The sequence below is a fragment of the Argentina silus genome (genome assembly GCF_951799395.1).
Source record: "Argentina silus genome assembly, chromosome: 5".
Classification (NCBI taxonomy): domain Eukaryota; kingdom Metazoa; phylum Chordata; class Actinopteri; order Argentiniformes; family Argentinidae; genus Argentina; species Argentina silus.
Window position 1 is genome coordinate 4,189,328 of NC_139659.1, and position 25,651 is coordinate 4,214,978.

At 43.7% G+C, this 25,651-nt stretch overlaps 2 protein-coding genes across 10 annotated transcripts in view; both read left to right on the forward strand.

Moving 5' to 3' along the window:
• mcc (MCC regulator of WNT signaling pathway) overlaps positions 1-976 on the forward strand; it is a 68,764-nt gene extending 67,788 nt beyond the window's left edge. For both annotated transcript variants that reach the window (XM_083669836.1, XM_083669837.1), the window contains one exon: positions 1-976. This exon is cut by the window's left edge and continues 1,783 nt beyond it. The gene's annotated coding sequence lies outside the window, so the exon portion shown is untranslated.
• Positions 977-6,334: 5,358 nt separating this feature from the next.
• ptbp3 (polypyrimidine tract binding protein 3) overlaps positions 6,335-25,651 on the forward strand; it is a 40,549-nt gene continuing 21,232 nt past the window's right edge. For 7 of the 8 annotated variants that reach the window (XM_083669840.1, XM_083669843.1, XM_083669838.1 and 4 more), the window contains exons 1-2: positions 6,335-6,452; positions 20,705-20,780. In XM_083669840.1, the coding sequence (XP_083525966.1) occupies positions 20,756-20,780 (25 nt within the window). In that variant the 5' untranslated portion in view covers positions 6,335-6,452; positions 20,705-20,755. Of the gene's footprint in view, positions 6,453-16,321; positions 16,519-20,704; positions 20,781-25,651 lie in introns of those variants that run through there. The other variant, XM_083669839.1, reaches the window with a different exon arrangement.

Here is a 25,651-nt window from a genome sequence, read left to right on the forward strand (position 1 = left end):
CTTTCTCTCTCCTCTCTTTTGTTTCTCTCTCTCTCTCTCTCTCTCTCTCTCTCATTCTCTGTCTGTCTCTCTCTCTTTTCTCTGTAGCACTTTCCACACCTGACTGGACAACAATATCACCACATTGCCTTTTTAAAAAAAAGACGATCTTTCTTTTTCTTTGAAACTTTGCCCAGACCTCAACCTTCTGAACCAATGGCGGCTCCACATCCTTTCACTGCGAGGGACTTCCTGTCTGACCAGCTCCGGGGTAAAATTTCCCCTAGGCACAGATCTAGGATCAGCTTACCTTTCCCAAATCCTAACCTTCTCCATAAATGGGAAAAGAAGCAAAACTGAACCCACACCTGCGGCTACTGGCAACTTCACTTCCTCATGCTGTGGCTATAGCAACGTTGCACTCTCTCACTCTCATTGTCCTCTGAGTCTGACTGACTGTGTGGCGTTCAACAGCGCTAGCTAGCAATCTGAGACGCTGCAATCTCTCACTCTCTCGCTGTCCTCTATCTGACTTGACTGTATGATGTTCTTGGTTCATAGATGCAGTGGGCTGAAATGTTCTATTTGGTTGCAGTTCTGACTGAAATTAAACATTGTTTGTTGGTGAACACACCCTACAGTATGTACTCTGAATGCAGTGAGGTATGGTAGTTAACATCTCGTTTCTATGCTCCCTCGTAGGCTTGGTACAATAAAACTGTGTTAATGCAGGGTGTGAATATACTGTACTTCACTCATGTCTGTTATATTAAAATTATATATTGTAAAATTATAGGACAAATACAGAACAAAACGGACAGTTTTCACAATCATGTAGAGAAGGTTGGCAGGGGGGGTGGGGTGGGGTGGGGTTGGCAAAACTAATGAATTTATTTGCACAGATCTGTTATGGAATCAAATCTTTGCAATCATCCTTTGTTGATTTTAATACAGATTGTATTTGTTTATATGATAAAGTAATAAAACAAATGTAAAGTACATGGAAAAACACCATATGTGCTTGCCTATTCACCTACACCACAACATTACTCTAAACAGGAGATATGGCAGCTGCTGCTACTGGGCTGTTTGCAGCCGTTGCACAATCATGCACACACTCACCCTCACATACACACACACACACACCCTCACACTCACCCCTACACACACTGACACTCACCCTCACACACACACACACTCACTCTGGGGTATCCCTGGTCATTGTTTAGCAAGCCAGCCACAATTTATCCCCATCATGTAACAGTTATTGAAAGGCACTGATGAGCAACGGCTCAAAACCGATGCTCTGGAACATTGTCATTGTGAGACTACCTGATGGATGCGTCCTCCTAGACTCCCCCTCCCTCCCTCCCTCCCTCCCTCCCTCCACTACACTAATTCAGTTTAGAAGTCATTAATATGCTGATGCTTTCTCTTAACAGCTGTTTCAATAGGCTACTTCCTATCAGATAACAATTATTTTATTTAATGCCCTTTGTGGTATCCGTATTTTACTATTGCTCTTGTGGGATCCGTTACAAGTAAGTCCATCGGCTGGTTTCTATTTGCTTACAGGAGCTGTGGAAAATGTTGTGAAAGTCTGTTGGACATCTTCCATCTCTGGCCACTGGGGAGAAATTCAGTTCGCAGTTCGAACCAGAGCAACTGAAATACACACAATAACTCAAAACTCAAGTAAGCAAACAAACTACTCACATAATAAACTCTGCAAATGTATCGTCAATGTTCTCACTATGAACTTTTCACACTCTCATACCAAGGGGATTAGCATTCCTCCCAGCCAGTCAAGTTGTCGAAATATAGCAGAAAGGGCGTCCAGACTTGTGTTAAACTTGTCCTCGGCTCCTCTCAAAGTAAACTTAATCTTCTCTAATTTTAAATGAAATGAAACATGACCTATTTTATCCATCTGACATGTGACAGAGGTTCTGACCTAATCTAGAAGGATGATGCGTCAGGCCAGCAGAATGGTAAAGGCCACATTATACCAGTCTGTTGATCTCTCAGGCCTGACACCGAACACAACAGTGATGGGATGGACCTTGAAAGTCATATTCTAAATGTCACAAAGGGAATCAAAGACTGCTTCCCAGAATGGCTGTAGAAGTGGGCATGTCCAAAACATGTGTGACAGGCTAGCTGGTGCCAGTATGCATCTGGCACAAGTACGGTCAGCAGTCAGTATTTGGGTAGATTAATTTTGCTTTTGTAAGATGGACACAATGGAGCAGTGCGGAGCCAATGTGAGGATGTCTGGGGTAGGACCCAGGCGCAGAGAGGAGACCAGGCGAGGGAATGTAGATGAAAGGCAAAGCCACTTTACTTAAAGTAATCCACAGGGTCGACAGGAAACAACCAAATAATAAACAATAGGACTAAACTAAAACAACTAGGACTCCCGAGAATCTTTTACCAAGACATGTCCATGAGAGAACACTGGCACGAGTCAAGCTACCACACAGGGAATACAAAATGCACAATTTAAGGTCATAATTAAACCATAAGATGCACCTGTTGTGCCTGTTAGTTCATGAGGCGGTCTCTGCCGCCCCCTTGTGTCCAGATGGAACCATGACAACCAAGCCACGACCACTTCTACTGCTGGTATGTCAACATTTATACTTTAAGTACCTCTGACATGTTTGTGAAATAATCAATATAACTGTGTTCATTTACTAAATAACATATGACAACGTTTCTGGTTTGCCCACTGTTTTTCTGTTTTGCACATGAATATGTCATGAATTTTTTTTTTTTTACATTTTCTTTTTTTTTCTATTTCTGCAATGAAGATCCTCTCCAAACAATTTCTAAGATCTCTTGATGGTTTTCTTTACAACTGACCTCTACAGTCAGTATGACAGAGTAACATCTGAGTTAATGCACTAGGATCTAAACAGAGTCTGCTGCTGTGTTTGTTTTCTGTCTCAGGATAGGTCGTGGTGGTTGTGGTAGGGGTAGCAGTGGCAGTGGCAGTGACAGTGGTTGTTGCTATGTTGCAAGGTAAGGAAAGGTGCAGCGATGTACCCTAACAAAGTCACAGGCCTCAGTGTTAGCTTTAGAAATTGATATTCAAGTTAAGAGGTGACATCAATTTAACATAACCTCATGCCCTACTCTATAGGTGGACGAGGGCCAACCATCCACAGCCGTTTATCAGAGCAACATCTGAGGCGACCAACCATGCATACCATTACTACCAGCCCTACTGAATGATAGTATGATGTAGAATGCAGTGGAGGCTGGTGGAGGTGGAAATCTATCTATCTATCTATCTATCTATCTATCTATCTATCTATCTATCTATCTATCTGAGTGTTGCCAGTGATGAAACTTGGTGCAAGTGATTATAATTAGGTGAAAATGCGTATCCCATTCGAGCCACGGGGCTTCCATTCGGTGTTTGTTTTTCTATGTTGTAATGATGGCCTGTGTAAAAAATGTTTATTAAAAATGCAACTATATGATTCACACATAGGAACAGGCTAACGAAATTCATTTAATTCATTAATTTATCCATCAATACATAGTTTGTCATATGTTGTCATATCTTGCGCAAAGACAAAGCCTTATAGAAGATATAGAACTTAGAGAAGATCTCTGGCACATATTTAAAAACGGGGCTGATTGACGCTGTAAGTGGGTGTGAGTGGAGTAGGACCCAGGCACAGAGAGGAGTGGGAGGAGACGAACTAATGCAGTTGAAAGGCAAAGCCACTTTACTGGTAGGAATCCACAGAGTAGACAGGCTTAGGAAAATAACAAACCAAAGAACTTAACTAAATACACTAAAGCACAGGCGACTAAATTCTATGACATGACAAAGAGGAACACAAGAGACAAACCTCTAACAAGTGTCAAGCTACCACACAGGAAGATACAAATCACACAACTTGGGCCCGAGGTGGTAAGCAGTTGAGCAGTCTTATGGCCTGCAGAGCAAAAGATGTCCTGGAACCTGCTGACCTGTCAGTTACCGAGAGAATGGGTCTTTTCTCTCGGTGTCTGATGGTAGCCAAGTCTTTTTGTAAATTTGTAAATTTGTTATTGCTATTTTGTTAATATTTAGCTATTTTGTAAATTTTTGTCAATATTTGCTATTGTTTTTTATGTCCCATGCACCAACCTCACCAAGTAAATTTCCTGTATGTGCAAATATACTTGGCCAAATAAAATAATTCTGATTCTGATTCTGATTCTAATTCTGATTCTGATTCTGATGGAGATCTAGTTCATGTACCAAAAGGAGCTCATATGGTTACTTAAAGGTGCAATATGTAGCTTTTCCCCCTTGAAAATGTCACTACTTATCCATGCCGAATAATTACTTATGATGCATTGGCAATCGGTGACAGTGCGTGCACCTGCCAAGACCCTGCCCATCTGCCTGAATTTGCTTTCCCAACATTTTCAGGACGTTTCTGGGCATCTACCACTTGCAGTGGGCGTAACCTGGGACTTGTGTGTGTGTGGCTCATTGGCTGACTATCTACTGCCTGGGAGCCCCAAACATTTCTTAGTGCTGGAAGCCGATCTAAGGAATAGAAGCCTTTGTGTGCAGATAGGTTTGTAACATGTACTCTGATGATATTTCCTTGTAAATGTCCTGCTTGACATTACAGCCTTGTGTTCTGAAAGAGGTCATTTGTTTGAAACTCATTTCCATGTTCATGTTTCTGCGAACTGCACTATCAACCACACAAGTTTCAAGGTCATGTAACTAAAATAAAAATGTGAAAATGATTGACAGATTCATTGCTTCAGTTAGAAGTAGTTGAGCATTGAGCAAGGGCAGGGAGAGAAGGAAACACTATTGTCATTGCAATTCCCTTTGCAGTCAAAAGAGGGCGCAATCCTGCATAGGGTGCCTTTAATAAATAAGATTAGAGCAACTCAATAAAACATAGCTGGCCAATACATATCTTGTTCCTGCTTACTCTACCAACTTAACAATTCTAATTCTACCAATTTAAAAATGTGTACAGTGAAATTGAACCCTCTGGTTTGTCTGCTATGTCTGCACGGTGCCTTAATCAGGCCAATCCTCTTGTGTAGTCACCATGATTTTAATTCATACACACACTCACAGAGAGAGATCAGAAGGTTGTGAACTACAGTCCTCTATGGAGGTACTGTTATTGCCTGTGTACACTAAACTGCAGTAACTCCGGTCAGACTGGTGCAACAAGTTTCCACATGCTGCAGTGCTGCTCTGTGGATAGATTCTTGAAGAAAAAACATTGACACATCAAGAAAACAGCCACTACAATGTTGTTGTTGTTGTTATACAACAATGTTGTTAGTATACAATAATAGTAATTACACAGTCGGCCTATAGAACAACTTACAGTAAAATGTTACCCGGCTGAAGGTGTAGGCTACAGTACAATAAAAACCACCTCCCCCACGTTGATCACCTTTCCCTGGGAACCAGGAAGAGGAATAACACTGCTAACAGACATTAACTCTGTAACAGTATCTGTGTTACGACACCAATATAACCGGGTTAGGGTTAGGGTTGTAAAGTATTTTGTCCGACTGCCTCAAGACAAGCTTAACCCACTGAGCTAAAGCCTTGACATTAGGTCTTGGAGCTGAATGTTCAGGTCCCTGACAAGGTCATTTACAGGCAAGTGTATGAACCACCTCCCTGACAATAGCATGGCCACAATGCATCAGCCCCTAAAGCATCTCTTGCAGATTAAATGTTTCCACTTTCTTTCAGTGTAACCTTGAACACACAGCAAACATAACTAACCTGTAGGCTACACTTGATGATGCAAGCAGTGCATTTGTGTAGATGTTCTATTTATTTAGTTAGGTCTACTGGATGTGATTGTATATAAAAGCCTGCTGGGATTGGCTCTCCAAGTCTGCAATTATACTATTCTTATTCTAAAGCCCCCAACATGGTTTCGTGATTATTCTCATAGATTTATTAGCAGGCCTGTGAGCGATTGATTAAAGTGGCTTGGGTTAGATCAGTGTGATCCATTAACTTGATTAATTAATACGCGCCCTTGAACAAGATAATCCTTTCCAACTCTCTGGATGAAGCAGACACAAAGTGTCTCTACGGTCTGTCCTTGTTGCACGAGAAGCTGACATGGCAGATAGCAAGCGATTTGCCTTCAACCTGTAGCCTGTGCGCAATGGTGCCGCGGTAAAGCACAGAACAGTGAACATGGATGTGCGTTGTTGAAAGTGACAAAGGTGTGTCTCTTTTTGAGCTAGGAGAAGAGGCCATTTTGTACAACGAGGCGTGTGTCTGTACATGTCTGTGTATTTCTGTGTTCACGTCAGTAGCAGGAAGCGTGCCATTGTGCGTAGCCTATGAGAGCGAAAAATTCTGTGTTGGAGGGGCGAGCAGTTGTAACAACACCCAAACCTTTTCTTCACTTTCCTGAGCGTTCACTGTCCTTTCGTCACTATTTCCTCTGTGCAATGGATGGGTATGTTATTTTTCTTTCAATAATTGCCCATTTTACTCGCCGTTGTAACATATTCAGCTGTAACATCTCTAGCAGTGTTTGATGTGTTCAGCGGACTGTATTGCTGAATTATAGGCACGGTAGAAAAAGGAATTAGACGCGGGAGGGGGCGCAAACAAGCCCCCTTCAAGCTATTAAAGCTTACGTTTTGATTATTTTAAGTGTTAAGACAGGTATTGTCGATTTGCAATTGATTTCTACTAACACATTCTCACGAAGACCAGAGGCAATAACATTTTCCGTGTCTTTATGCGCATGGATCATGTTTGCTTGATCTAAGTTGATTTAAGGAAGTGATAGAAAATAGACATTTCCCTTCCAATAATGTAGGAAGCTCTTCGCTCATGCATGGTTTCTATAAATAACTTCATTTGATTGTAGACCATGCTCACTCGGTGACATAAAAACGACACTAAAATGTACAAATCAAGACATGCTGCCATTTTAAGATATGTAAGGGGCGTTTCTGTCTTGTTCTCGAAAACAACATAGGCTCCAGCGTACATAAAGCATAATTTTCTGAGGAAATAGAACTCATGTGCATAGAGGTGGTTTAGTGAAATTATTCCTTAATCCAAGTAAACCTTGAATGATAACATAGAGATGTCTCAGAAGTCAAGGAAGCTATTCTAAATCATTGTTTACAACTCGTGTGCGTGGGAAAAGAACGACATGTGGGCGGGGGGCTGGTTCAATAGCCTAGTTAGAATTAAATAAATACTTCGTCGCGCCTCCATTTCCCCATTATTTCAGTTATTTCATGTGATTTAGACGTGTACGGCTATACTAAATAGTCTTGAATTAGGCATTTAAAGTCATTAATGCACAGGCGTATAGACAAATTATACTATAAATAAATTAGAAATATACCTGCAAATGCACTCGTTTTAGTCCAATTTCAACCACAAAATGTATACTTTAAATTGGAGACGTGTTTGGCCGCTTATTTGTAAAATGTCAATGCCACCCAGAACTTCTGCTGTGGTCTGCCACGCTGCCTTTTCGAAACAAAAGACAAAAGCTCAACGTCTCATCGCTTGACTGTTGACCGCGGTGCCCTCCTCTTTGTAGGCTAATGGAACAAAAGCATTGTGATGTGTAACGAACCGAAGTGGATCATCAAAGTGAAATCACTCTTACACGAGTTGGGCTACAAGAATGGATACAAGAGTGGACATAAATGTGGCAATTCATGATCTCAATGGCGTGTTTTGTGACCGCCTCTGTGTCTTGGGGATTTCCGTGATTGTAGCCATCATCTATCTTTATCGTCGACATAAAAGACCATGTTAGCCTACATATACAAAATAAACCACAAATGTAACTTGAGTGTTTGCCCCCCTTTCTCCTTGATGTCTGTAACAGTAGACCATGTGGGAGATGTGTCAGAAGCTGTGTTACTAATTAAGCATGGAATAAGGTATTTTGTGTTTTCTTGAAAGTTCGCCAGGTGTTAAGCCCACCATGATGATATTGTCAGAATAGTTCATTCATATTTTTGATCAAATATGAAGATAAAGGCCTAAACACGGCCACCCACACAAAGTCTGAATCAGTTTGTGCTCTTGTCTTACGCTACCTATTAACTGTCAACTCATCCAGGATGTATGTAATACCATAAACGTCAGCAGTCTGTTTTAATCTATCTACACAAAGCAACAACTGAAGTCATAGGGTGCAATAATGTGACGTGTAACATTTGAACCATGATCACTCGTACTCCTTTTAACCCTGTGTCACAAAGAGCAAGATATCCTTAATCAAGTGCATTCAACATACTCATTAGCACTAAATGAACGGGATCACAGCTATGCAGTGGTAGCGGTATCAACCTATTATTATATAAAATCATGTTTGATTGAAATGTTTTTTTGTTTTTTTTATTAATTGAAAATGTGTTCACTGTGTTCTAAGCTCAGCCACAGACATCAGTATATGCTTGAAAAACATAATGACATGAATTGGCCATAAAATGTGTTTATTATTGATAGGATATGAATATTCAGTGTCTGATGATAGATCAGTAGTAGACCCATGGCGACATACAGTATGTCTCACTGGGTGAACAAGGGAAAACTGTCCTGGGTCGAGAGAGCAGTACTTGTGGTCCTCTGTGGCTCAGTTGGTAGAGCATGGCGCTAACAACGCTTAGGTTGTGGGTTTGATTCCTGCTGGGACCAAATGTACTGAAATGTATGCACTCACTGCAATGTAAGTCGCTTTGGATGAAAGCGTCAGCTAAATGGCATATATATTTTGTGCTCCTCTGTGGCTCAGTTGGTAGAGCATGGCGCTAACAACACTTAGGTTGCGGGTTTGATTGCCGCTGGGATCATATATACTGAAATGTATGCACTCACTGCAATGTAAGTCGCTTTGGGTAAAAGCGTCAGCTAAATGACTTCTTTTTTTTCTTTTCTTTTTTACTTGAATGCAAAATTGGAGGCCAATTGACAGCCTATGGGTTGAATGCAACACCTTAATGTCTTGCTGGAGATGTTGGGTGAGAAATATGCAGTGTTGATTAGTAGCTCATTATAATTAGAGTTGTGACCAGTGGAGGTAGAAATCGGAGGACGGGCTCATTGTAATGCATGGCACGGAATGAGGAATGGTATCAAGCCAAACCCCAAATACCATTCCATCCATGCATTACAATGAGTCCGTCCTCCGATTTCTACCTCCACCAGCCTCCCCTGGAGCCAACGTGTAGAATGTATTATTGTTTGAAGTGTTATGATAACTTTAATTGACTAGCATTACAGAACTGTTTATCTGTAAGTAAAGTAGCCAGGCAGCAGCCTACCAGTGTTCTAGCATTTAAAAGCATTCGTAAACATTTCCAAAACATACTTTTGCATTTATATTTCTCAGTGTATGAAGAAGGAGACTTGATGATAATTGTGTTTGGTCAGTTTCAAGTTTGTTAAATGGTTTGCACCATTCGTATCTGTGCATGAAATGAAGGAAGTGTAATTGGAGAACCTCCTCTCTTTCAAATCGCCATCAGCTCTCATGAGGCAATAAAGCATGCAAATGTTACAACAGTACCTCAACACATAGTGAGTCAGCTCAGAATATACTGTAGTACTGCAGTATTAGTAATGGGAAATACAATGTTCCCCTGCGCCAGTCTGATTTTATTAAGGCCCATGGCTGTATGGAGGAAAACAAGTTCATGTGATACTGGTCCTCATATCACTCCCAGCCCTCCTGGAGGTGTAGTTTGATGCATGCAGTGTGGAGCATCAGAACTGGACCACAGATGCTGCAGATTGCTGAGTTCTGCACACTCATTCTTCCCACCAACCAGTTGCGTGCTTATGCTTGGTCATTCAAACTGATTCTCTAAAATGCCAAGGAAATTCTGACAATGGGTTTAACTTAGCTTAGCCATGGAGTTGGACTGGTGGATGATGTCACAAGTGCAGTAAGACCAGTTCCTTGTTCCACTTGTGTAACAACCAGATGTTAGATGTTAGACACAATCTGGAGAAGCTGTAGAAGCCCCCATGCATTATGTAAGCAGTTGAATGAAAAAGAGAAAAGAGACCAGAGATCACATGATCAGAAACCATATTGTTGTCTTGTTGGTTGCATTGGGGTTAATGGCAGATGAATGATTCATTCTCTTCTGAAGTATGTCCTTGATTCAGTCTCATCAGAAAACAACAGGCTGTGCAGTCTGGGACAGGAGTGTTTCGCTGTGCTCTGTGGTCCCCTTACTTCAGCGTACTGCCAATGCCCATATGGAGTTACGACTCACATGTCTGCCATTATGCATCCCATGCATTCAACATTGCATTGTTTCTTCAGTTATTTTCTTTCAATAGAAATTCTCAAGTGTCTTTTTTGACAATGATTCATGTTATTGCTTCTGCTGCCAGCTTTTGATCACACGGTTGAGCATCTGTGTACAAAGGAAAAGGTTATCTGACTCCTGTGTTTGATTACAGAAAATAGAAACTGGAAGTGACTAGTAGTAGGTGTAGGTGTTTCTTTATAATCCAAAAGACACTCCTAAACTGAGAGAGGTTTAGAACCCCTGTAGCACTTCCTGGGCCCGGTGTGATAGGGCTGTGGTTAGGGAGGAGGAGGGGGTGGAGGAGGATGGTGCTTTCTCTCCACTCTCCTAGGCAGATGGAGGAGTTAAAATGGCCCCTGGTGATGACGCTGCACCATCACGCCTCTGAGGACAGCACTTGTCGTTAAAGTACACTGTATTGCCAGCCCTATGCCTCTCATGTGTTACGAGTAAAAACGAACAAAGCACCATGTCACAGACTTCTTTGTTGCTGCTTTTGATACAGGAAACTGCAGTGACTGTTTCCTGGTTTGCCTCTTGTTTCTTTTCCTGGTACACGCGGTTGCAGGAAAGTGAGGTGGAATGTGGTTGGTCTGAGTGAGTCATCTTTCCTGTGTCATGGCGTTAGTGGAGGGGAATACCTTTCGGCTGGAAAAGAACCACAAAACGGGCAACCAATAACTCAACAGAAAATGAGCACTTCTGAAATCGCTACCATTATGGTCCTTCTGTCCCCTGTCCCAGAGTGGGACAAGGTGGCTGGAAGTTGCCTAGATTGCTGCAGCTGCTCTTTTCTTCATTTTTAGCTCATGGATGGACGCATTTTCCAATGACGAAATGAATTCATCATTTTGCGGCAGAAAGTGAGAAATTCCATATGCTATTCTATTTCATGTGATGGAAAAATGTGTCCATAATTAAGTACACAGCATGGTGCATTTGACACTAAACTGATGTATGATGGTTACATGTACTTGACTATAGACTACGGTAGCAGGGTGAACTGTACAGCCTGTCATGATCAAACTGTATTTTGTATTTATCTTTACACCAGGGGTTCCCAGACTTTGTTGGTCTTGTGGCCCCCAAATTGACATCCATAATTTCCCATGACCACAACACTTGATTGTGGGCTATTCCAACACATTATAATGACGTCCAAGTGTATTCTAATGGCCTAAAATGTGAATTTATTGGTTGGATTCAAACCCCAAAACATACATGTGCAATTGTAGGCAACAGGTGCAATGCACAGGCATTGTTTGTCTTCATACAAAATATATATATATATTTTTTAAAATGTATTATCAAATCATAGAGGTTAATTAGATTTTCTCAGTTTAAAATCAGGGGAACCCACATGAGGTCCCAACCCCAAATTTGGGAACAGCTGCTTTACACCTTGAGATGAAGGTTGGTGAAGGTTGGTGAAGGTTGGTGAAGGTTGGTGAAGGTTGATGTTGCTGTTCTCTCTACTGTTGGACTCTCTCTTTCTCTGCCTTCATTACCACAGAAAAGAGGAAGTGACATACTGTTCTACGCTTGTGAGCCACTTCTGCATTTTATCAGCTACGTCCAAACACAATAAAAAAAAAAATGGAGGTTTAAAAAGTCTTCCCTCTGTTCTTTTTTTGAGCTTTCAAAATAAGACCCTTTAGTTGTTAGGCCTTAAGCCCTAAGTCACTTCTTGACACACTGTATGCAACCGAGTTGAAATGGTAAACTCACTCCTTAAGTTGAAATACCCCCATCCACGCCATTGGAATTGCACACACTGTTGCTGATTGCAGATAGGACAACATAGTAGAACTGGGAAACTGTCCTCTCACTATTGAGTTGGACTAGATTTATAAAAGCACAAAGTTGCCAGAGCTAATGGACAGTGGCGGGTCTTCCTAAAATACCACTTGTTTACACTAACTTGTTGTACTAACCAAAACAAACCTGTTTGGGTCTTTCTGTGTAACAATAGAACACAAATGTCTTCAATATACTCTTTCAACACCATTGGCCTTTTACAAGTGCCCACTTGATTTTACGATGCAAAAATGTGGCGCTGTTGTCAAAACAGAGCATATCTCCACAAATACACGACATAACACCTGTGTCAAACAGGTTTGCAATGTGTATAAACAGATATGGTTCATTATGCATCTCACTTTTTAATTCTAAACCTGCGTTAGTCACCCAACCTCTCACATGTTTCTCTCACACTTGATGATGATTTAAAAAAATAAAATAATAATAATAATTTTAAATCTCGAGGTTTAAAAACTCTTCTCTCTGTTCTTTTTTTGAGCTTTCAAAATAAGACCCTTTAGTTGTTAGGCCTTAAGCCCTGAGTCACTTCTTGACACACTGTATGTAACCGAGTTGAAATGGTAAACTCACTCCTTAAGTTGAAATACCCCCATCCACGCCATTGGAATTGCTAGCTTTTCGGTGACGTAGCTGATTAACATCGGGTATTCCGGTGATGGAGTGTGAGAAGGCAACACTGTTTGCAGCAGCGTGGCGTACTGTTACATGTACGAGAATGGCTTCATAAGAGCCCCTCCTAACGGTATGGCATTTCAGTTACTGGGCTCCTTGTTGGGCACTACGGGTGCATGGAATTGATTTGAAGGAGTGATTTTATACACTGAGGGTTGTTTTTCAAGCTGGAGTGTGTAGTTGCTGTGCTGATGTCATCAGAACGTCTGGGACCATGGCAGGCTGTACTGACTCAACCGAGGAGTGATGGGAGACTGGAGAGAGACGGTGACATTTTAGAAAATCACATGAGACGACAGTGGGTTTCTTTGACTTTGTTCCTCTCCTGATTCGCTCCTTGCCACCTCATGACATGTTAAAGGGACTCTTTTTCTCCTCACACTTTCTCGTGACCGTTTCCTTTTGCTTTTGGTTAATTCTACGAAGAATGTCACCATCATATGACTACGAAATCCTTTCTTTCTTTTTTTTCTCTCTCTCTCTCTTCATTCTTTCACCCTTCTCTCTTCTTGTCGTAGCCAAGCTCTCAGTGTTCTCTTACGTCTGAATCAGACCTTGAACATACTGCGGTTTTAACATTTTCGTAATTGTATAGCAATAGTAAATGTTAAAGTCTACACTTTCATTCTCAAGCTTTTGCCATTTGTTGTCTCTGGTATCTAAAAGAACACCTCATTAACCTAGCTGCTTTCATACTTACGGTACGTGGTACAATCCTGTTTCGAAACCTTTCCCCCCTCTTCCCTGTCCCGTGTCCCTCTATCTACCCCATGGTGGCAGGGGGGATACTCTCCCACCCACCTCCCCACCCCCTTTATTTTGACTGCCGAGCATTGTTAGCGCTGTGTTGGTATTCTGCTCTGTGCTGACTGGCTGTGTTTTGGCTAGGAGGGTCGGGTGGCAGGCTGTGAGGAGCATTGTTCTGGTACTGTACGACTGTTGCTCCCCTCCGCCCCCCCCAGAGACTACCACCCCCCCACCCCTCTCCCCAGCGCACTCAGCTCATCTGAGAGGAATGTCAGCTATGTGGCGGGCCCTTCAGAGCCGGGCCTCAGCGCCACGTCCCGGGGAGAGAATGGTGGCTAGCATTCCAGGGGGTGTGGTGCTGTCCACCATCCCCCCTTCTTTTTTCCCCAGGTGTGCTGGGCACCTGTCTTGGCATGTGATCGCCCAGGTGAAACGAGCAGAAGGAGAGTCATGGGCATATGAGGTTAACTGTTGCCTAACACAGGATATGCATATTGTATACTATTGTTGTCCTGGGGCATTCCCTCCCTGACCCCCATCTACTTGTAGAGGAGAAGGAGGAGTAACACCTTCAATTCTCCTTCACAAAGCACTCTCTGTCAGATTGGAAGTACATGATTTGAAGAACTGCTTACTCACCAAAACTGCCCTTGGGCCTTTTTAGCATAAAGGTTAACTTAGACAGTTGAATGAACTTCCACTTTCACTTAAAACACCAAAGAGGCTAGCTACATATAGGCAATTAACATATGAGTCACATTATCTTTGCTTAAAGTTGAAATAAGAATCAACTTCACTTGGGAACTATTTTGGGGTCCATGCATGCAGATTGGGGTTCCACTGTCTGGGTTTCTCTTTTCACTCCGTCAGACAATGCAACCCAGGTAAAGATGTGACTCAGGATCAGGTGACTTGGCTCTCTGGAGCTGATAGTCTGCTGGTTAGGTTTCAGTTCCCTGCTCTTTATTACCTCCACCCCCTCCTCCCATTAGAATATTAAAGGGAAAACAACACCCGCCTAAGCTCTGTCACAGCAACCTGAGTTACCAGTTCCTGTTGCTTCTTGCTTCTACATCTAAGCAAGCTGTTCAAAAGGACTCCTGGTGACTCCTGGAGCATGGTGTACACTGGGGTTGTTTTACCTTGTTGAGCCCCACTTTCGTCCGATTTCTCTCACAACACATGTTGGTTTGTGATGGGTCTATGTGCAACTCGCAGGCCAGGGATTTCAAGATTGGTTGTTGAGACTTGTGGTAGCTTTGCGTGCTACTAGATGAGCTATACTTCAATAGAACAGAGCCTTTGCGGAAATGAGCTGTTTCTCACTAAGCAAGAGTTATGTAATTATAACCTTTCACCCAATTTCTATTATGGTGTTGATAAGTGTTCTCCTCCAAATGAAGGACGGTTTATGCACAATGTTCTTGATGTTCCATCAACATCCTAGAGGAGACAGTCATATCTGGTCTCAGATACCATTGCCTTCTTCTTAACTCTGGACATGAAGTCATATGATGCATCTGTGTGCTGTATGATTGACATAAACTGACTGGTAATTGGTAGGCCAAAGCTTCTTTGGCCTTGCTGGTAATGAATGAGTATTGTAGCCCTGTGCTATAACCTTACACAGAAGCTGTAGACCCACATGCTAACCCATGCTAACAGTACACAAACGAATTGTAGCGCCATGCTAACATTTACTGACTGACTGAGATCTCCTATGCCACCCCCTTAGCATGGTGGAGCTCCGTCAGTCACTGTACAAGCTCCATGGTAACCGTGCTCCAAGCCCCATATTAACATACCAAGTGTGTGGCTTTCTCAAAGTGCCGTGTCTCTTATTAGATGACATGTCATCTTTGTCTTTGTGGCTCCGATGGTGGTTGTACTCGATGGGCAAGTCTTGCCTCATGCCTCAGCTCTGAATCCCCCACCCCGTCCTAAACACACACACACACACACACACACAGTAGTACATGCATAGTATACATACTACCAAACACAGCCACTTGCTCGTCTCTGTAAACCGTGCTAAAGAGCTACACACTGACCTAAGCAGGCCCAGCTTTGCCTTTCAGCGGCACTTGTTAATTTGAGTGTGCTGCCGCCTTTGTTTGGTCAGTGGTATCCGGTTACTGATGAAGGGGGCCCAGCTTCAATAATAGATATCACAGACAATGGGGCTGGCGCATGCATCCTACCCCTAGCTCCCACCACTCACAACCCCCTCCCCCCTCCCTCCTCAGCAGCCTCCCTCCCACTCAACCATCCTTCCCTAGCCAGCCGGAGCTCCGTAGCCTGTGGCCTGAGTCTACATGACAGGGCAGCTGTTAGTCCTGTGTGTGCCACCGTGCTCCTGTTTCTAGGGAGATTGCTTATCAACCTGTTGAAGGTCTTGCTCTCCCCCTCCCTCCCTCCCTCCCTCCCTCCCTCCCTCTGTAGCTGCTAGCTCTTTATCCCTGCTCCCCACCCTCCCTCCCTTCCTCCCTCCTTCCCTTCCTCCCTCCTCTCTCCCTCTGATGTTGCTGCTCTCATTTCAGCAGGGGTAGGATAGGCGGGATTTTGTTTTCCGGTGAATGCAAATTTGTTGTAAGTTAATTTGTGTACAAGCACAACAGACTTAATTTGCTCCTCTTCTCCAGTCTGTCTTCAACACACAGGATCCGGTACACACACACACACACACACACACCCACCCTCCCTCCCTCTGGTTTATCTCTCCTCCCATTCTGTGGCGTGCCTCTGCCTCTCCTCCTCCCCTTGTTCTCTCTCCTCTCTCTCCCAAACACACTGTTGCACTTGCTTCTCTCGAGCTCTCTGTCTCTCTCTCACACTCCTCTCTTGACTCTTGAATCCTTCTATCTCTGTCTTTCCTCTACTCTGTTCCTCTGTTTCCGTCTCCTTCTGTTCCTCCTTTCTGCTTGGACTGCCCTCATCATGCTTACAGGGGGACTAAACTGACATGCTACCAATGACTTTCAGGTAGGCTATGGTAGAACTAGCCTTCAGTTTTCATTGAGACAGGACACTCTTCTCTTTGTTGTTTGATGTTCGTCGTTAGCTGATGGCACCGTTTTATATTAGGCTTTGTGTTTTGAGAAGACAAATCTAAAAAAACAAAACCAAAAAACAACCTCCTGTAAGTTTGTTCTCATTTTAGTTTCAGTGATCCACATGCGTTTTTAAAATGAGTGAGAAGTGGTTATGCAACGCTTTTTTTTTTTTTTTGTTGGACTCGTAGAACGAGTTGGATCGCCTCGAAAGAACACTGTCTCAGAGCATGTGGCATGTCAGCGGCGCTGGTGTAACCACCTCAACCTGTGGTGGGAGTAGGTGTACATATCAACAAACATACTGGAGATGTGGCACTGTTTAACACGCTTTGTGAGCAAGTCCAAAGTGGAACTGTCTAAGTGTCTTAGTACTACGTCTGGCACCACAAATCTACTTGTACCACGCTGCTTTTGTTCCTTTTACCCTTTTAGCCTTTTTTCCGTGTGTCTGCCTGCAAAACTCACTTACCACATTAGTTAAATGGGGCTTGTTCAGTCTGTCCTGTCTCTGCATGTTCAGGTGCGGTGTAGTGACTGTGGCTTATGACCAGAGGTGTTTCAGAGTGGAGGGTCTGTACAACTGTTGATCCTATTAAGAACAGTTGGTTACACAGATGATGGATCTATGTATTGCCCCTCTGTGTGCTTGTTTGATTTGAAATTGACAGATTCAAGTGTCATCGATTTGCAATTGGACATGTAGGTAATGTGAGACAGCCTACCGCTCAGGTGCACAGTGTGATTAGGGAGTGAAGCTGCTGAGCTGGGCTCCATGCAAAAGCTACAGCTCTTTAAGGAGGGGCTTTGGTCATAGATAGATAGATATATGGACGGATGGATGGGCATATAGATATTTATCTCTATGCTCTGGGCTGGTATCTGGAGACACCAGCTGAACAGAAATTCAAGGTTTGTGCTGAACAGTGTGTCTTTATCTTTGCCGATTTTCTGACACTTGGCAGTAGCAGAGCTGTCATGTTCAGTGCACCATGAGTTCACATACTGTACAGTAGGCTGTGCAGAGGGATGAAGGGTGAGGATGGAATTTGAGTTCCAATTCACACTGGCGAATGAGTTCGCTTGTGCATTCATATGCCGCCATTTTGTTTTACCCACATCCTATCCATACACTAATAGAACGGCAGAACCATGGAGCATATACTGTTATATGATTGACAAGATATACATATATTACTATAAACTTACATTGTTAACTGTCATGCTTTATGATTTTTTGATTTGTTTTTCGTCTCGTAGAAGCTTTGCGTCTTTACTGTTGACCTATACGGAGGCGCATTTCTGTACAAACAGGTCACACACACACACACACACACACACAGACAACCTGTAAAGACTGAATGGGAACAAGCAGGGCCAACCTCCAGCCTGCTGTCTCGTTTCCATGGCGACTGTTTATGTCACAGTGTCAGCTGAAATAATGACTTTGCAAATGTTTTTGCATGTTTTCACATCAGCACCCGTTTGTATGGCAACTTGAGCATCTTGGGAAAAATGAATTGTAGACTAAAAGGTCACATATGGTGCCATCCGGGAGAGTGGGTGCATATTAAGATGAATGAATGAATGAATGAGTCGCCACGATGAATAACCTTTAAGTCCTGGGTTCAGGTAGGTTTAGCTTGTTGCTGATATGATTCATATCAAATGGCCAAACAGGAGCCCGATGGACTCCTTACCCCTGAAACTCCTCCGTGGCCTCCCTCTAGGGTTTCCATGGTGATACCTCCTCCTTTTCACAACAGATCATCAGATCCAACAGGGGCAGGTTTAAGAGATTAAAGGCTTTTTTACCACTAACATTGAGAGAAACCTTAAACCAAAACATATAGCTCTGCCTGGTCCTTCGGCCACCTGGGTTCCCTCTCATTTCAGCCTACCTTTAATGCACTTCGAAAAGGGCTGAGGCAATGCCTTTAATTTTTTCACCATTATTGTTGAAAAGTATATGTACTGTAGATAATTATTCCGACCCTTTTGAATATTATTTTACCTGGTATGTTCAAATGAATGATCGGTTATGAATGAGAGGGGGGCGTTTCTAGGTAATGACCAAGACTGATGTAATTTTTACCACTGTGTGAATGTGGCTGTCTCCACATAACGTCAAAATGACAGAGGAACACTTTTATATATTTAGAAGATGACAGCCGTGAACGAGGGTAATTACATTACGGTGTCTCTGGTGCACTAATTACAGACACTTAGCGGTAATGATGTCGGTTAAGGGAAACTGCACGGACTAGAGCCTTAACTGGCGCCAGCGTGAATGCCAATGTGGCCGGGTCCCGGGAGGGCAGCACCCATAGGTACCCGTCAGCCGGGGTCGGCTACATGCTTCTGAAATGGCAGAGCAGCCAGGGTGACAGTGTGTGGAACCTCTCTCTGTGGTTTCATTATGGCTACCCCTCACAGGTCGTGTGTGTGTGTGTGTGTGCGTGCGTGTGTGTGCGCGCGCGCATGTCTCTCCCTCCGCTTCCCAAATGTCAGAAATATCAGAGAGGGGCTTAGCTGGAAAGGGTAAAGAGATTGTGTCGTTTTTTTGCGTATTCATATACAGCCGGTGTGTGTGTGTGTGTGTGTGTGTGTGTGTGTGTGTGTGTGTGCTTCATATACAGCCGGTACCAATTTGAATATCTTCTGAAAGAGGCGATATGGCCAGTTGACAATAGCCTGTAAAACAACAGAGGAGTAACGGGATGAAAACCCTAACTAAACATGGCTATAACCCAGGTATAGGCTACTTAACCATGGCTATAACCCAGGTATAGGCTACTTAACCATGGCTATAACCCAGGTATAGGCTACTTAACCATGGCTATAACCCAGGTATAGGCTACTTAACCATGGCTATAACCCAGGTATAGGCTACTTAACCATGGCTATAACCCAGGTATAGGCTACTTAACCATGGCTATAACCCAGGTATAGGCTACTTAACCATGGCTATAACCCAGGTATAGGCTACTTAACCATGGCTATAACCCAGGTATAGGCTACTTGGCCATGGCTATAACCCAGGTATAGGCTACTTAACCATGGCTATAACCCAGGTATAGGCTACTTGGCCATGGCTATAACCCAGGTATAGGCTACTAAACATGGCTATAACCCTGGTATAGGCTACTTAACCATGGCTATAACCCAGGTATAGGCTACTTAACCATGGCTATAACCCAGGTATAGGCTACTTAACCATGGCTATAACCCTGGTATAGGCTACTTGGCCGTGGTTTAACCACAGGACACGACCAATAGCAAGCAACGGTGTCCATCTTCCTCATTAGATTAGTCTTTTGGATGTGTGTTTCTCTGGGCATAACAAAATGTCCGCCGGATGAAGAGGCTTGACTTGTAGAGTAGCTAACAGGAGAGTTGGATCCCTTTGTCTCTGGGTAGATTATCCATCATCTCCATATGCCTCCAGTAACGGCCCTTAAAGGCAGCGCTGTCCAAGACTATGATGGGAGAAGGCAGCCCACATTAACAAGCAAATGTTTGGATGTTGCTTGTTACATCCCTCTGATATATGATGATATGTGTGATAATTCTATCATGAAATTCTGGATTTCGATAGTTTTAAGTGATTTTAGAGAGCCCATTCTACTGTACACAGAGGTACAGTAGAATGGGCTCTCTAAAATCACTAAAAACTATCGAAATCCAGAATTTCATGACAGAATTATCACACATATCATCATATATCAGAGGGATGTAACAGTAAAATTAGAGCGGCAGAGGAAGTCAATTACCAAGGTATTCCCTCTGTGCCTATAGCTGTGAAGGGTGTCCTGACTCATCTTGTTGCAGAGTAGACATCATGGCATGCTATGTATCGCCATTTTGTGCTAATACATATTTGGCTCAGGCTGCCATATTAGCCTCCCACCCCCCCACCCCACCCCCCCCCCCCCCCACCCCACCCCACCCAAAAGAAGTGTATCGATTCCATTGCTTTGGCAGTTTCTGTGTACATTTCACCTTATACTTCCCAGGCTTTTAAGGTCAAACCGATAACTGTTCGGTATGCTAAAAAGCTGAAAAAAAAAGGGGGCCAGTTGGAGTAACATCTTTCTCCTGTGTTTTTTCTTTTCCAGCGGGCATCTGAGAAGCCTCTTTCTTCTTTTTTCCTTTGTGGCCGTACTACCATGAGCAATTCTACTCCATCCACAGGTATGTTGTATTCACTCTCTTTCTGTCTATTAACTCCAGACTTGAGTTGAAATAGTATTGGTGTTATAAACGCTTCAGGTGTGCTTTGTTTAGCTTGCCTGGTTCAGTTGAGCCAATGGAACACATGTAAACACACTCCTGGTTCTTTGGGGTAATTTATGAACATAATTTATGACTATTTATGGAATCCCTTTTGGCCATTAATGTAATGTTAATGATGTAACACAGTGACTTGCATCAGTACATTTGCTATGAAATAAAGGCTACGTCGGTATCACTTTACAAGTTGCTCTTACACCTGCGTAAGCAACAATGTAATCACGCTGACATTTATATTATGCTTTGTAATCATATAGTAATGTAGGATTCTGATCTTCTCAAGTGCTTTTAAATCAGTATAAAGGTCAGGGCAGACACAGTGTACCAGCCAACGGAGAGGCCCAGTCTAAACACAGGACACATCTACCCACATTCAGCCATGAGCATGAGATAGAGAGGAAGACAATGTTCCTCTTCCGAACACTCTCCCTAAATTAAATAATGGACTAATCCAAGACCATGGGCTGCCTTAAAATGATGCCAAATGACGCATTGCTTCTACCTAAGTGTATGATGTCTCCCTTTTTTGAGTTGCCCTCTCTTATGCACCCCTCCAGACCCTCTCCGACAGCTCAACAACAATGTCCACACAAACGCTGTTAATAATACAGGTGGAGTTTGTTTTTTCAGCTCTCTGATGTTTTAGAGATAACAAGTGATTCCATTGAGCTGCTCCACCGTCTCTGCCTACCATGCAGCTACATTAAGCTTCTACATTTACTGTATGCAAAAAAAAACCCTGCTTAGTTTTATTGCAGATAATATCCCCGGATTACATTGCAAAACTGGAGGGTTTGTGTTGTTTTATTCCCTCTCTGGTAGAAATAAATGAAATCTTACTGCTGACTCAATTAGGAGGGAAGAATGAATGTTGGGGTCAGCAGATATGTTGATGCACTTGATAGTGGTCATACCTCGTTTGTTTTTTTCTTGTAATGTTTACAAGATTGTTCAGATGTTGTGTCTGCACTGCAGTCGGTGTATATCAGGTTATTGGAACTCATATTGCTGTTTGCAGCTATGTATAACGTTTATGTATTTGTATAGTGTGAGTCAGATGAGACAGGCCTTCCAGTCCCACTGTACACAACCTTCTCTGGTTGTAAACCAGCAATTAGTCTATGTAGATGGTAGTTGTCTGTTTTGGATGTTTTGATCTTACTCGAGTAGCTCCATTGAGCTGTGCTAAAACAAAAGTTGTGTATCTTGGGATGAGTGTGCTGGGGAATTGGGGAGGTGGAGGAGGGGAGGGGGGCAGGGGGGCATGACAAGATGGCATATGATTTCCCCTTTGTGCATCTTCTGTCAACATCCTCTGCGCGGCCCCTCAACTGAGACATGTCGTCGATGCTCTGACTTTGAGTTCTGTCGGATCAGTGTTTTACGGCTCGTTAGGGGACCAGGCCGATCCAGTGAGCTGGTTTCCTTCTGCGATGAAAGGCCACTGTGACGAGTTGACTTCTCAGTGGAAACTCCTGTGTTCCGACGGAAGTCAGATCAAGCACATAAATGTTCAAAGGCTTTGCCACTGGACCATGAAGAGGGCACAGGTACACTCACAGAGCCCCTTGTGCTAGGAGCTTAGCAACACAGTCCTGTTCGTACTGCACCCCCCCCCCCCCCTCCCCTCTCTCTCTGGGTGCACAATGAGAAAAAGGACAACCTCCTCAGAAGGGAAATGAACGGACATGTTTGACTATGTTAGAGAGGGACCAATGGCACGCGTGGACCAGGAAAAGTACCTTCTTTTAGCTTTGGCAAGGTATTCAACAATTGTCTGAAAACAAAGAATGGATGTCAGGGTGTCAACGCTTGGATGGCAGACAGACTTCCATAGACCATCAACCAGACCGTAGACAACCATAGACTTCTATAGATGATCAAAGACCACCATAGACTGCAATAGATTACAATAGATTACTGTAGACTTTCTTAGACTACCGTGTACGGCATTAGACTACCATAGACTGCCCTAATCCACAGTTGACAGCCGTAGACTGCTGTAGACTACCACAGACAACCATTCATTCCAAAAGGTTTCCCTTCCCCTCCTGCCATCTAAGCAAGAGCTCTAGTTATCTAGTTTCCTCGATATTTCTGTCACCCTGTCCGTCCCATCAAATCAGCGAGGGGCAACAGGGAGTGGCTAGTTGAATGTGGTCATGGAGCAAACGTCAACAGCGCCACCATGCAAATGATGAGACAAAAGTGCCAGCTCACAAACTACTTTTTTTTAGGTGAGAAACTTTTTTTTGGCCAAACTTTTAGGTGAGAATGCCAAACGTGTAAATACTAAACTCATCTTTTGAAGCTCGGTTTAGCCAATCAGCAATGCTCCAGCTGTACCTCTGTACGTCATTCATCAGACTAACTGCATGTTAATGTGACGTGCTGGTATTTAACCGGTGTTCCTTTTGGCTTCTTCTAATTGGCGCATCACACTTGATGAAGCACCCGCCTCTGCCTGATATTTGCATTAATGGTTCCCGGCCAATCACGTGCCTTCACCGTTAGTGTTTCCTTGTGGGTCATGTGGTCCCCTGTAGAAGAGCCTTTCTCATTCCTGGCATTAAGAAGGCCTCACCTTTCCTATCTGTTTGATTAGGAATCATGATTAACTGATGTTCCCTTTTCTCCCCCTTACACACACACACACACACACACACACACACACACACACCCCACCCTGTTCAGATGTTCATCGGCAGGGTAATGATAAAACAAATGGCTCCAGATTCTCTTTTAAAAAGACTGGCGGCAGTGTTCTGGAAAAATGGCCTCAGGTGAAATAGAATAGATGATCTTATTCAGTTAAATTGTACAAGAAAATGGTGGTCTGTTATCCATACGGAGCTGAAATGAACTGAGCCATGCCGAGCTGTTACTGTGCTGGGAGGGTACTGGAAAGGATGATGTGAAAAGAACATGTCTGAGCCATTTGGGTAGACCATGTAGTCTGTGACGCCCCATACATAGGCAGTGAGACAGCGTCGATGTATTTCCTGTGTTGAGAGTCTGTGGCGTGGTCGGCTTCCATTCCAGGGGATGGGGTCGTAATCTCATTAAAGCCAGAATAAGATTTGTTACGCAGCACAAGGAGATGGATCGCCTTCTGGCAGCCCCGGCTGCACTGATAGGTCATGTTCATGTCACCATGGAAACACAGGGTCATCTGGAAAATGGACCAATCACTGGCCGCTCTTCTCGCTCCAGTGTGACGCGCTGCATGATGCACGTCTCCAGGAAAGGAGAGAGAACCTCATTGGTCGATCCAAGCACTTCGATCCAAGCTGTTCTTCTTATAGGTGTGTGAATGCAATGTGTTTATCTTGCATCAGGTAGAGACAGACCAGGAAACACTGTTTCATCGAACTCTGATCAAATTAGAAAGCTGCGTTTACAAGTAAGTTCTAATGCATTTACAAGTCTTAAGGATTTGACTTTGTCCGTCTTTTAAAAGGTCAAGCAACCTCCAAGAGTATTGCAAGTTCATACATGACCTAACCTTTTCCTCACAGGCCTTGAGTTTGGACCTGAACGTGAACATCATGTTGTTGTTTTTCTGTTAAAGGAATGATTTACCTTCCTCTCTGAGCTTGTTATACCTCTCTGTGTAATCAACTGGAGCTGTCACCTAGAGGTGCAGAAGGTGTTGATGGCGCGTGAGTGGATCAGGGTGCAGCTGCCAGTTCAGAAAGAGGCAGTGTTGCTGAGGGCCAGGGTGTGTTTTGGTTGCACCTTGATCAGTCTGGCACCTGGAACTGTGAAAGACTGCATGTGCCTGTGGAGCATGTCTAACTCTCACTCTCCTGTGTGTGTGTGTGTGTGTGTGTGTGTGGGGGCGGGGGCGAGGGCGGGGGTGGGGGTGCGTCCGTCCGTCCGTCCCTTCTCGTTTCTCATTCTTTCTCTCTCCATGTCAGATGTGATGTCATGGAAGAAGCCAGGGGGGGAGGGAGTGGCTGTAGTTTGCATGCCTCATGTCAAGAATGTTCCTGTTTGCTCAAAGCACAATGACAAGGCTTGGAGGCTTAGCCTTCATACTGTATGATGATTACTGCACGTGAGGGGGTTCACTTTCGGTTTTGACTTTAGTAGGATGAGGTCCCCTTATAATACAGTACCGTTGGAACAGGTGAGGCTGGTGGAGGGAGAAATCGGACGGGCTCATTTTCATGCATGGAATGGAATGAGGAATGGTTTTAAACATACGCTTTTGATACCATTCCTCATTCCATTCCAGGCATCACAATGAGCCCGTCCTCTGATTTCTACCTCCACCAGCCTGTCCTCCATTGGAACTAAGGTCAAGTGCTGTAGATGCTGTGGACCCGTAGCCCATTGAGACGATTGGAATGTGTGGTGTGCAAGCAATAGGACAGGGGGTGCCAGTGTTAAGGTGGTCTGACCAGTGTTAAGGTGGTCTGACCGGTGTTAAGGTGGTCTGACCGGTGTTAAGGTGGTCTGACCGGTGTTAAGGTGGTCTGACCGGTGTTAAGGTGGTCTGACCAGTGTTAAGGTGGTCTGACCAGTGTTAAGGTGGTCTGACCAGTGTTAAGGTGGTATAGGACTGATGTTGAAACTGTATGACCGACGTTAAGGGACCTGAGGGGGGGAGCACCTGTGTTAAACAGATGCTACGGAATAATTTGTATATCAGCCTATAGTTCTAAAAGCGCTTAGTAGCGAAAACGGGTCCCTGATGCGCGCCATGTGGCCTGTGTGTGTGTGGCGCGTGGATTCCACTGAGCCCAAGCCACGGGTCCGAGAGTGAA